This window comes from Coenobita brevimanus, chromosome 72 (genome assembly GCF_032717465.1).
Source record: "Coenobita brevimanus isolate Jiangsu-jjx chromosome 72, ASM3271746v2, whole genome shotgun sequence".
Lineage (NCBI taxonomy): Eukaryota > Metazoa > Arthropoda > Malacostraca > Decapoda > Coenobitidae > Coenobita > Coenobita brevimanus.
The window spans coordinates 6777000-6791239 of NC_137025.1; the positions used below are offsets into that span (position 1 = coordinate 6777000).

Sequence of the window (14240 nt, forward strand, 5' to 3'; positions counted from 1 at the left end):
GGATAGAAGGTCCGGATCATGATGATGATGATAAGGTAGGATACACTGGTGCTCAAATTCAGCACAATTTCCCTGGGTATCGAGTGAAATAATTTTCTTATAGCCAACGAGGTACTTTTTTTTCTGGCCCACTCACAAGTGGTTTTCCTTCAGGTAACAGGTAAGGTAGCTCAAGGTACTTCTAATAATTATTTCACCAATACCCAATAAACAGTAACATTTTTTGCACTGCACCCGCAGAACTTATCATAAAACACTTATATCATAACAATTATTATAAACCACTTATAATATATAACATTTCACTTTAAAAAATACACAAACTTTTGCATTCCTGTACACTATTTACACTTTCCTACAAACCTGCTCAGTATTCATGCTCGGAGTGATACTCGGAGAAACATTTAGGGCACAGGGGGATCCTGCACTCTGCACATTGGTATGAGGTCTCTTTTCATGCTGGGGGACGGCGTGTGGTCGTGTGACAGACGTGGCACTGCCTGTAGGCCAGACGACCTGCTGTGGTACGGCCAATCTCCACCAGCTTGTGCCGCCGGAAATGCTTAGCACAGCTGAGCCTGTCTACTGTAGCTGCTGTCCCACGCCTAGCACCTGTCACCTAAGCTGTTGAATATTCCTTGAGGAGTTCACGTGCCAGCTCTCTCTAAACTCTCGAAGAGAGAGAGGTTTCCCGACGAGCTCCTTGAACAGTACATAACTGTTCAGCATGGCGATGTCAAGAAGGTGTAAAAACACCTTATACCACTTGCAGGACTTACGTAGGCAATCAACCTCACCAATTTGCATGTCCGATTTATCAATCAGCCGCATGTTGATATTATAATCACTGACAGCATCTGGCTTTATCATGAGTTCCCTGGTCCTGTAGTCTGTTTTCCCAGTTTCCTCCAACACACCTTTATGTACTATAGACAATATGTTGACCCGTCTCTTGTCATGCCAGAGAAGGGCTAACATGTTGCCACATTTCTTGGTCAGAAGGGCTCCTTTCTCTGTATTTGCTGGAAATACAGGAAATTCTTTCTGGTGGCCCTAACAGTTCCAGATGACCCAATACCATGATCAAGCAAATACTTGGTGAATGCCGGGGCAGTGTACTAATTATCGGTATACAGAATGTTGTGCCTGTTGAAATGCCTTTCCATGAGCACTTTCACTACCAATGCAGAGAACCCATGTTGCCGAATAACCTATCACATCCAGCATATATCCAATTTTGCAGTCACAAAGCACAAAGAATTTGAGGCCAAATCGGTAATGCTTTGACAGCACATACTGAATAAATGCCAGCTTGCCCCTGAATAACACCAGCGACTCATCAATAACAACTTTCTGGAACGAACGAAAATGACTCCTTGAGCACTGTTAGGATTGGTCTTATTTTCCATAACCTGTCGTTCAGTGCAGGTCCGTAATTTCTGTTGAAGTGAGGGAACCTTAGGATGGCTAGGTACCTGCCACGGGCCATATACTTGCTGAAGACAGGTGTGCCCACAAGTTCATCAACCAACCAATAGTCACAGAGCACATGTTTTCTTATGTGCATCATCAACATGATAAGGGCATGCCACACAAACATCTACCTCACCTCCACAGGTATCCAGTCACACGTGTGTGCTCTCGCTGGCAGCCACGTCCAGCCACCATATACACATGGCCTGGTGGAAACTGATCTCCTCCATCAGGTATTGCATGATAGCACTCATGAAAATGGCCCTGAACACACTGCTAATAGTCCAGGACCTGGGGGAAAGCTCATCCTCCTGCACATCTGCACCCTACTCATCAAATGCCGGCACAGATGGCTGAAAGTCGGCACCATCTTCCCACACAAAGGTATAGACTCTACCCACACGTGACAGAGCTGGGCGTCTGGCAGTTCCAGGACATTTCTTTATCACTCGTGCATATCCATGTGCACGCCCGCAAGCAGGGGGTGAGGGAGAGGGAGAGGTGTGGGAGGTGGGGGAGTAAGCGGGTGGTGACTTACCTGACGCAGAACTTGTCTGGGGAGACGCTTGATGCTGCGTATCTAACATGGGGCCTGAGTGGGAAATACCACTCCCGATGGGCAAGGTTGTGAAGAATCAGTCCTTGAGGTGCTAGGCTGAGGTATTGGGGAGCATTGAAGAACAAGATGTTGGCAAGCAGGCGACGAGAGTGTTGGAGAGACGGCTCTTCGGCGTTTATTTCAGAGATGACCGCCAGGTCCATGGTCAACTTCCCAATGTTCTGGGTCATCAATTGCCTACTTCTCATCGAATTCATCACTTTCATAGGCTCTTCCCTCTTCCTGAAGAAGTCTCAAAGCCATCTCTGGTGTTGGAGAGCAGGTAGGGGTCAGAGGGCGAGAGAGGTCGCTCTCCACGTGATAGTTCTTCCTCTCCTCCGAGGACGTGCTCTCGCTGATTGTCTGTGAGGACACGGTGTCATACAAGGCACGTCCACTTGCACTGTCACTTAGCCCTTTCCCCGGCACTAAAGGCAGAACTTTCGTGGGGGTCAATGAGGCGATTGGCCCTCCACGCGGTGCAAAGGAATCAGACGATGACGAGGAAGACGACATGGCTCCTCAAGCTACCACTGCCGTGTACAGACTGAAATGCGAAACCGCAGGGTACCTGTGGGTCCTACCTACTTGGTGGGTATCATAGAAAATGGTTGTGAGTCAAAGGGTGGTGGGAAGGTGAGTGCGACATTTTACGTCAGCCGGTGGCGCTCCGCGCCCTGAATCATGACAGCTATACACATCAGCTGGTAGTTAGAGGTTAAGAGAGAAATTAAATGCTCCTGTTATTGTAAGGTTGTTGCTTCCCTGTGTCCAAAATCGTGACTCTAATGTAGTTCCTGGGGTCATTATCAGACATTAATATTCTATGAGCCCATGTAAGTGTTGCAATGTTTTTTTTTTTTTTTTTTTTTTTTTTTTTTTTTTTTTAATGGAGGAATGAGAGGAGTTATAAAATACCACTCCACGTTGCCAACCTCTTTCATTATTATCACTACAGTAAATTTTTTGGTTTGGCAACCCATAGTGCTGTATATGCTGATTACTGTTTATGTTATTCTCAGTAAAAATAAAGCAGTGAAGAGTACAGAGGTTGGCAACACAGGGTGGAAACAGATAATTTCTCTATCAATATTCAAACTTAACTACTGTAAATGCCATGTTATCCATAACCAATGAAAATCCAACATATACATGCTGTCCACAGAACTTTTATGCCTTAGAATTATGTTGAAACATTTCAAGAAAGTAGTGCATCAAGTCCTGGGGCACCCTGTATACAGATGATGAACAATCAGGGTGACATAACACACCTTTATCTCACTCAAACGGTGATACTGTATTGAACATGCACTCAAACATACATCTACCCATCAACCACTATTATCTTAGAATCCAGAAAGAGATCATTCACTATAAAATGCACCAATACTAAAATGAAAATGGAAAGGGTCATTATGACAAGTGGTAAGAAGTTAGGGCAAGACATGAAAATAATACACAAGATGATAGCCTCCTGTAAGGATAATGACATAATATCATAATAAAAATGAGTACAGGAAGATTCAGTAAAGAATAATAAAATGCCTAAGGAGAAAGGAGCACAAAAAGGTCATCATCATCATCATAATCCTCTAATCCTGTGTTGCCCCATGACGAGCACAGAAGTCCGGGGCTAGGCAAGTTGGTCCTGACATTTAAGATGAAAGTGACCAACCTCACTCATCCCTGAGTGGCATTATGTGAGCAATAAACCCCAACCATCCCTTGGATATAAACCTACGCAGGCTCAATCCAGCTGGAACGCCTAAATCACCCACTAAACCACCAGACGCCATAGCTGGGCTAAATGGCTACCCCTCAGTGTAGTACATGGTTTCCTGGTGTACAGGAAACCATTTGGCTTGTCACTCAGTGTAAAGTCACCCACAGACAGATAAGTAAAAATGAAAGAAAGAAGGAAGAGAGACAAGGACAGTCACATGAGAGAGAGAGAAAAAAAAAAATGCATCTGATGACAAAAGAATACAGGAAGATGCAAAGACAGTAAATAATATCTAAACAAACAGGAATACCCACAAATGAAGGATGCAGAAAAAAGAGAATAAAGCAACACTAAGATGTAAGAATATAAGAATTTAATATAGTTTGGATGTACAGTACTACCTAAAAACAGGGAATACTGAAAAAATGCATGAAAATCCATAAGTAAAGGGAGGTTTAGGGTCCACTGCTCATATAATGTTGCTCAGGGATGAGTGATGGTCACCCTTACCTCAGATACTTGGATTAAACAGCCAAACTCAAGCCACTATGCTCATGGAACAATACAGAACTAAATGACAGACTGATGGGAAACTCAGTGTAAAGTTAACATTTATTCACAAACTCTAATGAAAGGAAAAGAAATGGATAGGTAGCTACATGGCAGCTTTGCAACATACTGGATCTTCACTTGGCTTAAGCTAACCCCAACAGTCTACAAGGAAAAAAGAAAAAAGTCTGCAAGATGACACTATTTTTTGTAAATATGATGGAAGACAAAAGCAAAAGGACATTAAAGACTAAAGAAAACCACAGAATACAAAAGAACAGTGCATACAAGAGTCAAGAGGCCACAAAGAAAAGAAAAACAAAATAATTTTTAAAAATAATTAATTAAATATTTTAAAGACAATCTACCTGAGCATCAAGCTTTTTGTGTCTTCGGTCCCGACGTCCACCTCGCCCTCGACCCGTCCTAACTGTTTGGGTCAGATCATCTGATACATCATCTGGGAAGCTGTGAAGGCTGTCCTCATTCTGACACACAGGGCTCTGTAGGCGAGGGAGTATAACAGTGTGTTAAGAAGCGAGATTTGCCAGTTACATAGCCGAGATGTTTCTCAACGTTTCTCATACCATAGGTTTCAGTACGAGTCAGAGTTGCCAGTTTGCCTGCTGTTTGTAAGTGTAGTTGTTTCGTAAGTTATGCATAAGTTTTTGTGCTCTTTTTCTCAATAATGTTTTATTTATGTGATTGTTTGTTAAATTGTGTAATTTGTTTTAAGTCAGTATGCTAAATAATTTGATAGTGTTATGTACTGTAAGAAAACTGGCATGTTTTGGTTGTCTCAGAGTTGGCAACTGTGCTTTCTTTTTATGGCATACACCAGAACTGTTGATCTCGCAGAATGTCGATCATTCTCAAACAATGCAAGCTCATATAAGGATGGACAAGAGACTAGAACAAGTTCAGAGGGTTTTCAGTTCAGTTTGAGTGTAATGCAGTGTCATTGCAGTGAAGTTAGTACATTTTCAGTACTTGTGTAATAACGGTGAAGTGTTGTTGGCAAACAGTGGTTATTGAAGTTTGTATATCATCGGTACTTGTAAAAAATAGTGAAGTGTTGTCAGGCATTAAATGTAATTGCAGCCAGTAAAGCTTGTGCAGCTCCAGTGCTTGTGAGAATAGTGAAGTGAAGTTGGAAAGCATTAAGCGTAATAATCTGGAATATAAAGACAGTGAACTTAAGAAGCCAGTGTCCATTTACAATGCCTCAGCTGATCTTATATACTGTACACTTAAAGGCTAACCTCAGGAAGAACAACTCACTGGGCAACGTCCTTTCCATACTGAACTACTGCTGTTGGAGCCTGTGGCAGTGTGGGGTTGGGGACGTAACAAGTGAAAAATTGGATTTTGTATCAAATTACAATGTATCGTTGTTCTTCATTAAGTAGTTTACATATGATTATCCCATGGCATCCGGGTGTCATGTATACATGACGGCCCAGGGACATCCGGGAGACATGTATATAGTAACACCTGTACGTGCTCGTTTTTGTGAATAAACAGTGAATAAACTGCAATACCTCACCACTAGACCATATGGAAATTTACAGTGTTGTACAGTGTTAAGAAATTAGAATTCAGAGTGCAAAGGATTAAGTGGAGAGTGCAAATTGGCAGTTATAACTGGCATGGTAAAAGTAAGAACAGAATGTGCAGTGTTAAACAATTATAATTTACGGTGCAAAGGATTAAGTGCAGCACAACACTGGATTACTGTATGTGCATCAAGAGCATTTTCACCAATGCCAGAGCCTTAGAGGAGGCGGGTTAATCTTCGTAACGACCATGGACGTGTTGTACGTACCCTGTACACTGTTAAATATTTTCCATACTAACTTCTAATTCCTCATTCTCTGGTTCCTTTTCATTTATTTCATGCCTTCTGTCCCTTATCAGTATAAATAGGGTCTTAAATAGGTGCTATGCATGTCCAGCAGGGAGTTATGTAGGTGGTTTTCTGAGTTAGGCTGGGTTAAGGGTCATAAGTACCAGTCCAGGAGGCAAGGTCCCAGTATCCGGACGATCCCACTTCCCGGACATGCCTTTGGCTGTATTACATCGGATATTGGAGAGATTACTGTATCTAGGTTTTATGTAGTTGTAGTAGTAGGAATAGTGGTAGTAGTAATAGTGGTAGTAGTAGTAGTGGCAGTAGTAGTAGCAGTAGTAGTAGTAGTAGCAGCAGCAATAGTAGTAGTAGTAGTAGTGGCAGCAGCAGTAGCAGTAGCTGCAGCAGCAGCAGTAGTAGTAGTAGTAATAGTAGTAGTAGTAGTAGTAGTAATAGTAGTAGTAGTAGTAATAGTAGTAGTAGTAGTAGTAGTAGTAGTAGTAGTAGCAGTAGTAGTAGTAGTAGTAGTCGCAGCAGTAGTAGTAGTAGTAGTAGTCGCAGCAGTAGTAGTAGTAGTAGTAGTCGCAGCAGTAGTAGTAGTAATAATAATAGAAGTCGCAGTAGTAGTAGCAGTAATAATCGTAGTAGTAATACTAATAGTAACAGCAGTAGTAGTAACAACAGTGGTAGGGTGGTGGTGGCAGTAGTTGTAGTAATACCTTGACTTCAAGTGGAATAGCGGTGTTAGAATCGAGCGACAACACAAGCCAAACATGTATCTCCATGTATTTACCTATTTGTAGTATACAGGAATTGAGCAATGCTCGTGTTGTCCTGTCTCCATATCCACATTTATCAAGTCTACCTTTACACACATGAATGTTTTTCTCATGCACCACCTCTTTGTCTAAGTCGTTCCAAATATTTAAGTATTTACCTAATATACCTAATTGTGATATACACGGAATGTACTATGCTCGTGGGTTTCCGTCGCTGTTTCTCAATAAGTCAAATTTAGCTTTAAACTCGTTTAAGTTTTTAGACTGGATGATCTCTTTGTCCAGGCTATTCCATAAGTCTATACTTCTGTAAGGAAAGCTATATTTCTTGATATCCTTCAAGCAGCTTGACTTTTTCAATTTCATTCCGTGTCCTCTTGTTGCTCTCTTATTCCATAAAAACAGATCTTCACGGTCAATTTTATCTACTCCCACCATGGTCCTGAACACTGCAATCATGTCTCCCCTCTTTCTCCTTTCCTCTAAGGAAGGCAAATCCAGTTTTTCCAGCCTCTCTCTGTATGACAGGTCTGTCAGACTGGGGACCATCTTGGTTGCTGCTCTTTGTATTCTCTCAATCTTGTTTATATCTTTCTTTTTGTGTGGAGACCATACTACCGCTGCATATTCTAACCTGGGGCGGATCATGGCCACTATCAATTTTCTCATCATCTCCTCATCCATATAATGAAATGCTACTCTTATGTTAGTCAAGAGTTTATAAGTCTCTCCAACTATCTTGTTAATGTGCTTTTCTGGTGACAAACTATCTTGGACCTGCACTCCCAAATCTTTCTCTTCTCTCCTTTTTGTGATTAATTCATTACCCAACAAATAATTCAGTGATGGTCTCCTGGTACTTTTACCCATTTCCAATATTTTACATTTCTTTACATTAAATTTCATTTCCCACATCCGGCTCCAACTGTGTATCCTATCCAAATCCTCCTGCAGTATTTTACAATCCTCCTCAACCTCTACCTTCCTCAAGATCTTTACATCATCAGCAAACAGACTTGCATAACTATTCACTCCATCTACCATATCATTTACGTAAATCAGGAACATTACTGGCGCCAACACCGAGCCTTGAGGTACTTCACTTGTTACTTCCCTCCATCCAGACATCTTATCCTTTATTACTGTCCTCATTTGTCTGTCTCTCAAAAAGTCTCTCATCCATTCCAGAAGTTTCCCCTTCAGTCCTCCTATATATTCTAGTTTCCACATTAGTCTCTTATGAGGTACCTTGTCAGAGGCCTTCTCTAAGTCTAAGTACACACAATCCACCCAACCATCTCTCTCCTGTACCACGTCAATCGCTCCTGATTAAAAGCTCAACAAGTTAGAAACACATGACCTTCCACTTCTGAATCCAAACTGACATTCAGCCAAAATATTCATCTCTTCCAGATATTTTATCCATCTGTCTTTCAGGATTCTCTCACACAATTTTGTGACCATGCTGGTTAGAGACACTGGTCTATAATTCAGGGGTTCTTCCCTGTTTCCTCCCTTGTAAATTGGTAACATATTTGCCCTCTTCCATTCTTGTGGCACTTTCCCCTCTTCCAGTAAGCATACGATTAAACTGTGAATTTTATCCGCCAGTTGTTCTCTGCATTCCTTCAGTACCCAATTAGAAATTCCATCAGGTCCTGGGGCTTTCCTTACATCTTGAGTTTCCAGTAATTTATACACTTCCTGTACCTCCACTTTTATATCTTTTATCACCGGAACATTTCTAATCACTCCCTCCCCTTTCACAAGCTCCTTTTCTTTAGTGAAAACTGACTGGAAACGTTTGTTCATTATTTCTGCTTGCATTGCCGCATCCTTAAAGACCTCTCCTTTTACTTTCAATCTGGTGATTCCTTCCTTTTGTTTCAGTTTGCCATTAACAAATCTATAAAACAGTTTGGGTTCATCCTTGCATTTGTCTATTATACCTTTTTCAAAATTCCTTTCTTCTTCTCTACGTATTCTTGTGTATTCATTTCTTGTTCTTTTATATTCTTCCTTTGTTCTGTTGTTACCTCTCTTTCTCCAATTGTTCCACGCCTTATCTCTCTCTTATTTGGTATCATACACCTTCTGTTAAACCACTCCTTTTTCCTGTTTTCTTTCCCTCTTACTCTTGGTACAAATTTTTCCACTCCCAAATTACAGAGGTCTAGAAAGATATCCCACTTCCTCTGTATCTCTCTTGTTTCTCTGAATTTTCTCCAATCCGCATTTTCAAAAGAGTTTCTCAATCCTGTAAAAATTTGCTTTCCCAAAGTTGTATCTTCCCTGTCTATGAAGCTCGTTTCTTGGCTCGACGTTCCCTATTAACATCTGGAACTCAATGACCACATGATCACTTTTTCCCAAAGAACAGAGATATTTCAATGATTCTATTACATCGGGTTCTTTGGTGAACAGTAAATCTAACCTTGTTGGTGTGTCCTCACCTCGAAACCGTGTCTCTTCTTTGACCCATTGCGTCATCACATTATTCATTATTATATTTAATAACATAGTGCCCCACGAATCCTCGCCGCCTCCCGAGTACCATTCCTCCCAGTTCACCTCTTTACAGTTAAAGTCACCCACCAAAATTATATTATTGCTTTTCTCAATTATTTTTTGCAAATAGCTAGCCATATCTGACAACATCTCATGGTATTCGTCATCCTTCCATGCTCTCGTCTTTGAGGGAACATACACTACCGCCATATCTCTCTTAACATTCTCTCCAGTTTCTAATTTCACATATATCACTTCAGCCCTGCCTTCTCCCATTTCCACAGTATCTACATTTACGTTGTTCTTCACTGCTATCATCACTCCTCCTCCCTTTTTTTCTTTTCCGTCTTTTCTCCACAGTTTGTATTTACCATCTCCCAAATGAACATCAATATCTTCTCTTAATTTGGTCTCTACAATGCACATGACATCAGGTTCATGTTCTCTCAAGAAATCGTTAATTTCGATCCTTGTCAATATGAAACCATCAACATTAGTATATACCACCTTCAAATTATTTTTGAAGTTTTTAATACCCTCTTCTCTCCTACTCTCTGTCCGTACCACTTCCTCAACTTCTGATCTTTCACAGCCATCCCCCTTAGTTTCCTTCACTTCTATTTCCTTAAATACCGCTTCCTTACTTTCATATCCAATACTCTCCAAAAAAAAGTATTACATTCTTCCTCTGTCCTCTTATCATTTTTTTCCTTTACTTCTTCCTTTAATGATATTAAAACTTCTCTTTCTTCTTCATTCAGATCTTTTCTTATTATAAAATTTTCCATCCCCGCCTCTTTGCTTAATTTCCAGGTCACTTTAAGTATCTCATTTATTACACTTTCTGATGTAAACTTGACTCTCATTGGTCTTGTTTCCCCTTTCTTATAAGGCCCTATCCTCCTTACTTCCTCAAGTTCTTTTACCCACTTGTCTCCTTCGGGGTCAATCTTGCCTAATATTCCTCTCACCAGGTTCGTGTCACTCTCGAGTCTTACGAACCTAACCTTTTCTTCCTCTTCCCTGTTTCCAAATATTACCACACATCTGTTCCTTTCTACAGTTTCTCTCACTATTTTCTCTTTTTTCTTCAGTATTTTCACTACATTTTCTTCCATTTTTTTCTTGTTCATTTCCCTTTCTTCCTGGATGATCTCTCTTAAGCTGACCACTTCTTTCTGTTCTTCTTCTACGTGTGCCCACTTTGCCTTATGTTCTTCTACTACACTACTCACCTTCTCCGTTTTATTAGTACTCTCTTCTAGTTTACTCCTCAATTCGACATTTTCACGCTTCAAATTTCTATTCTCTTCATTTGCTATCTCATTGGACTGGATCAGACTCTGTATGGTAGTATCCGTATTTTCAGACACATCCTTTATCACTAGATTCTCTACTTTCTTTTCAAGTTCACTAATCCTCATAATTAATGTTTTAACCAGGTCCATAACACTGGTATTTGTATCAAATCCTTGAAATTTGAGTCCCTCATTGTTTACATTTTCGGCCATGTTTGATATTGGTTAAGTACCAAAACTGCTGTTACCAAAAAAAAACTACAAACATTCATGTATACTCTAGCCAATAAATCTTTACATTTTTGGTAGTCTATTAACTTTCATTATTTTAAATTTAAAACAAGACCTTAGGAGACAGGACAGACAAAATTCCTGAAACTACTTAAGGCTAGCAGCGATGGCTGGGACGTCTGCTCTCTCCGGCTGTTCGTTCGTGTGTGTGTGTGTGTGTGTGTGTGTGTGTGTGTGTGTGTGTGTGTGTGTGTGTGTGTGTGTGTGTGTGTGTGTGTGTGTGTGTGTGTGTGTGTGTGTGTGTGTGTGTGTGTGTGTGTGTGTGTGTGTGTGTGTGTGTGTGTGTGTGTGGTGTAAGGCGCTGGTAGGGGCATGGTGGCAAGATGATAAGGTAAGAAGGCGTATGAGGCTGTGGGTGAGCTGAGCCAGGTTGCCTCAAGGTCATTGCTATAGTAACCGCACTCACACCACACTTCTGAAAAACCTACCCAGAAATGGTGGTGTTTGTGGGTGACTGTGGTCTTCTGGAAGTGTTATTATTGTGGAGGGCTAGTATAAGCCTTAGCTGTGCCACTGCACCTCAGCCACGCATATGGACAAAGGCAAAAAAACATCAGAAGTTGCCCCAGTTCCCTACTCTCTCTCTCTCTCTCTGACTACATGCAATTCAAGGACAATCTGAGGCCATCAGCTTGAAGTCGAAGGATTGGTGAGTATTATGATGCTTAGTTTTTATTTTTGGTTAAATACTAGCTAAGATATTAAAGTTTAAAAAAAAGGTGATTTTCTCTGAAATGCCCAGCTAGGAGATAAGTCAGTGGAAATATATGATGGACGCCATGGGTTAAAAAAGTTCATAAAATACTCTAACTTGTTATTTCAAAGGTTACATTACACTTTCATGTATGGGAAGTGGTGAATGAGTACTGCATAACTTCAATATATTATTAGCACGCTATCATCATTATCATCATCATCATCGCTGAATCTTGTTTTGCCCCATGAGGAACGTAGGAGCCCCGACTTAGACAAGCTGGTCCTGACATTTAAAATGAGAGTGACCAGCCTCACTCATTCTCGAGTGGCATTACATGAGCAACAAACCCTAACCACTCCTCAGATATAAACTGACACCCTCCAAACCTCCATCCTTACTCATCACACTACCCAAGTACTTAAACGTACTCACATTTTCCAATTCCTCACCGTCCAACCTCGTTGTACATTCACTGACTTCACCTCTCTCAAAGACCATCACTGTACTCTTCCCTACATTCACCTTTAGATTCCATTTCTTACACACTCCCCCAAACTCATCCACCAAGCCTTGCAGCTCCCCTTCGTCTTCACTCAACAACACAGTATCATCTGCAAACAACAGTACATGGAGTTTCCAAACACTACCCTCTCTCACCAGGGGCTCACCAACATCCACTACCCTACCTTGTACCTCTTTTATTACCCCATCCATGTACAGATTGAACAACCATGGAGAAATGACACATCCCTGTTTCAAACCAACTTTCACAGAGAAAAATTCACTTAGTTCACCATCCACACGCACTGCAGCCTTCGCACCATCGTACATACTCTTCACAGCATTCAACAACTTCCCATCTACTCCATATATTCTTAACACTTTCCACAATCCTTGTCTATCCACCCTGTCATATGCTTTCTCCAAATCCATGAAAGCCGCATACAACTTCTTTCCCTTCTCTAGAAACTTTTCCACTAAAGATCTAAGAATCAATATCTGATCTACACAACCTCTTCCCTTCCTAAAGCCTCCCTGTTCTTCTCCAACTAATTTCTCTGTTCTTTCTCTAACTCTGTCAATAAGTATCCTACCATACACTTTTCCTATTATACTAAGAAGACAAATGCCCCTATGATTACCACACACTTCTTTTTCCCCTTTTCCTTTGTACAAAGGAATAATTATACCTGACTTCCAATCCTCCGGGACTCTACCTTCCTCCCAGGCCAATCTGCACATCTTCCACATCCATTCTACTACTATCTCTCCCCCATGCTTCAGCATTTCACCACACACTCCATCAATTCCTGGGGCTTTCCCTGATTTAACTTTCTTCATTGCTTCCACAACTTCTATCCTACTGATTTCTTCCTGTCTTCTCACCTCCCTCCTTCTCCCAGCCATTCCCCAGCCACTTATACTCGCATTACTTCCATCCTCTACGTTCAACAAATCCTTAAAGTGTTCTCTCCATCTGCTCACTTTTTCTCCCTTCTCCACTAGTAATCTACCATTTTTATCTTTCACTCCCATGCTAACTTCACTTCCACCCTGTCTTACTCTTTTCACCTCTTTCCAGAACATTTTCTTACAGTCCCTCCACTTTACACTCAAATTCCTTCCAAATTCCTCATCCACTCTCTTCTTACTCTCTCTTACTAATCTTTGCACCTCTCTCTTTCTTTCTACATATAACTCTCTCTTCCGCCTCTCAACTTCTTCCACGCCCCTATTTGTCATCCATTCATTGTATGCTTTCTTCTTTTGTGCCACAGCCTGTTTCACCTCTTCAGTCCACCACGCTGTTCCTTGCACCCCCCTCCGTCTTCTCTTCCTTCCACACACCACATCACATGCTGCACATATTTCTTCTGTAAATATCCTACACACACCTTCCACATCTCCCATCTGCTCCAATTCATATTTGCCCAATCGTTCCTCCACTTCTCTCTTATACTCTGCCATTTTCTCATCCTCTTGTAACCTCTCCACTCTCCTTGCAACTACTCCTTCCTCTCGTCTTTCCCTTCTTCTATTCCTCCATCTTATTTGCATCCTAATTCTGGCCACCACCAAGTAGTGGTCAGAAAGTCCACTCCCCCAACCTTTATACACTCTTTCATCCTTTACACATCTTCGCATCCTTTCATCCACACACACATAATCAATCATTGCCTTCCTTTCATTCAGTTCACCACCCACCCTTCTCATCACTCGCCATGTATACCTGTGGATCATTTTATGCCTGAAGAGGGTATTGGCTATCACCAACCCCCTCCCAGCACAAATGTCCACTAACACACTCCTATTCTCATCTATCTCAGCAGGCACACCCCACTCAACAACTATTCCATCCACCTTCACATTCCCAACTTTACCATTCATATCACCGATCAAAAACACTCTCTCATTCCTTCCAAACTTATCCATGCACACTTCTACATTTGTCCAGAACTCTTCTCTCACTCTTCT

At 41.3% G+C, this 14240-nt stretch overlaps 1 protein-coding gene across 1 annotated transcript in view; it reads right to left on the reverse strand.

Moving 5' to 3' along the window:
* The window catches only part of Ino80 (chromatin-remodeling ATPase INO80), a 499736-nt gene that overhangs the window by 466904 nt on the left and 18592 nt on the right, over positions 1-14240 (reverse strand). Inside the window, 1 exon segment of the mRNA XM_080278280.1 lies at positions 4712-4846. Coding sequence (XP_080134406.1) covers positions 4712-4846 — 135 coding nt within the window.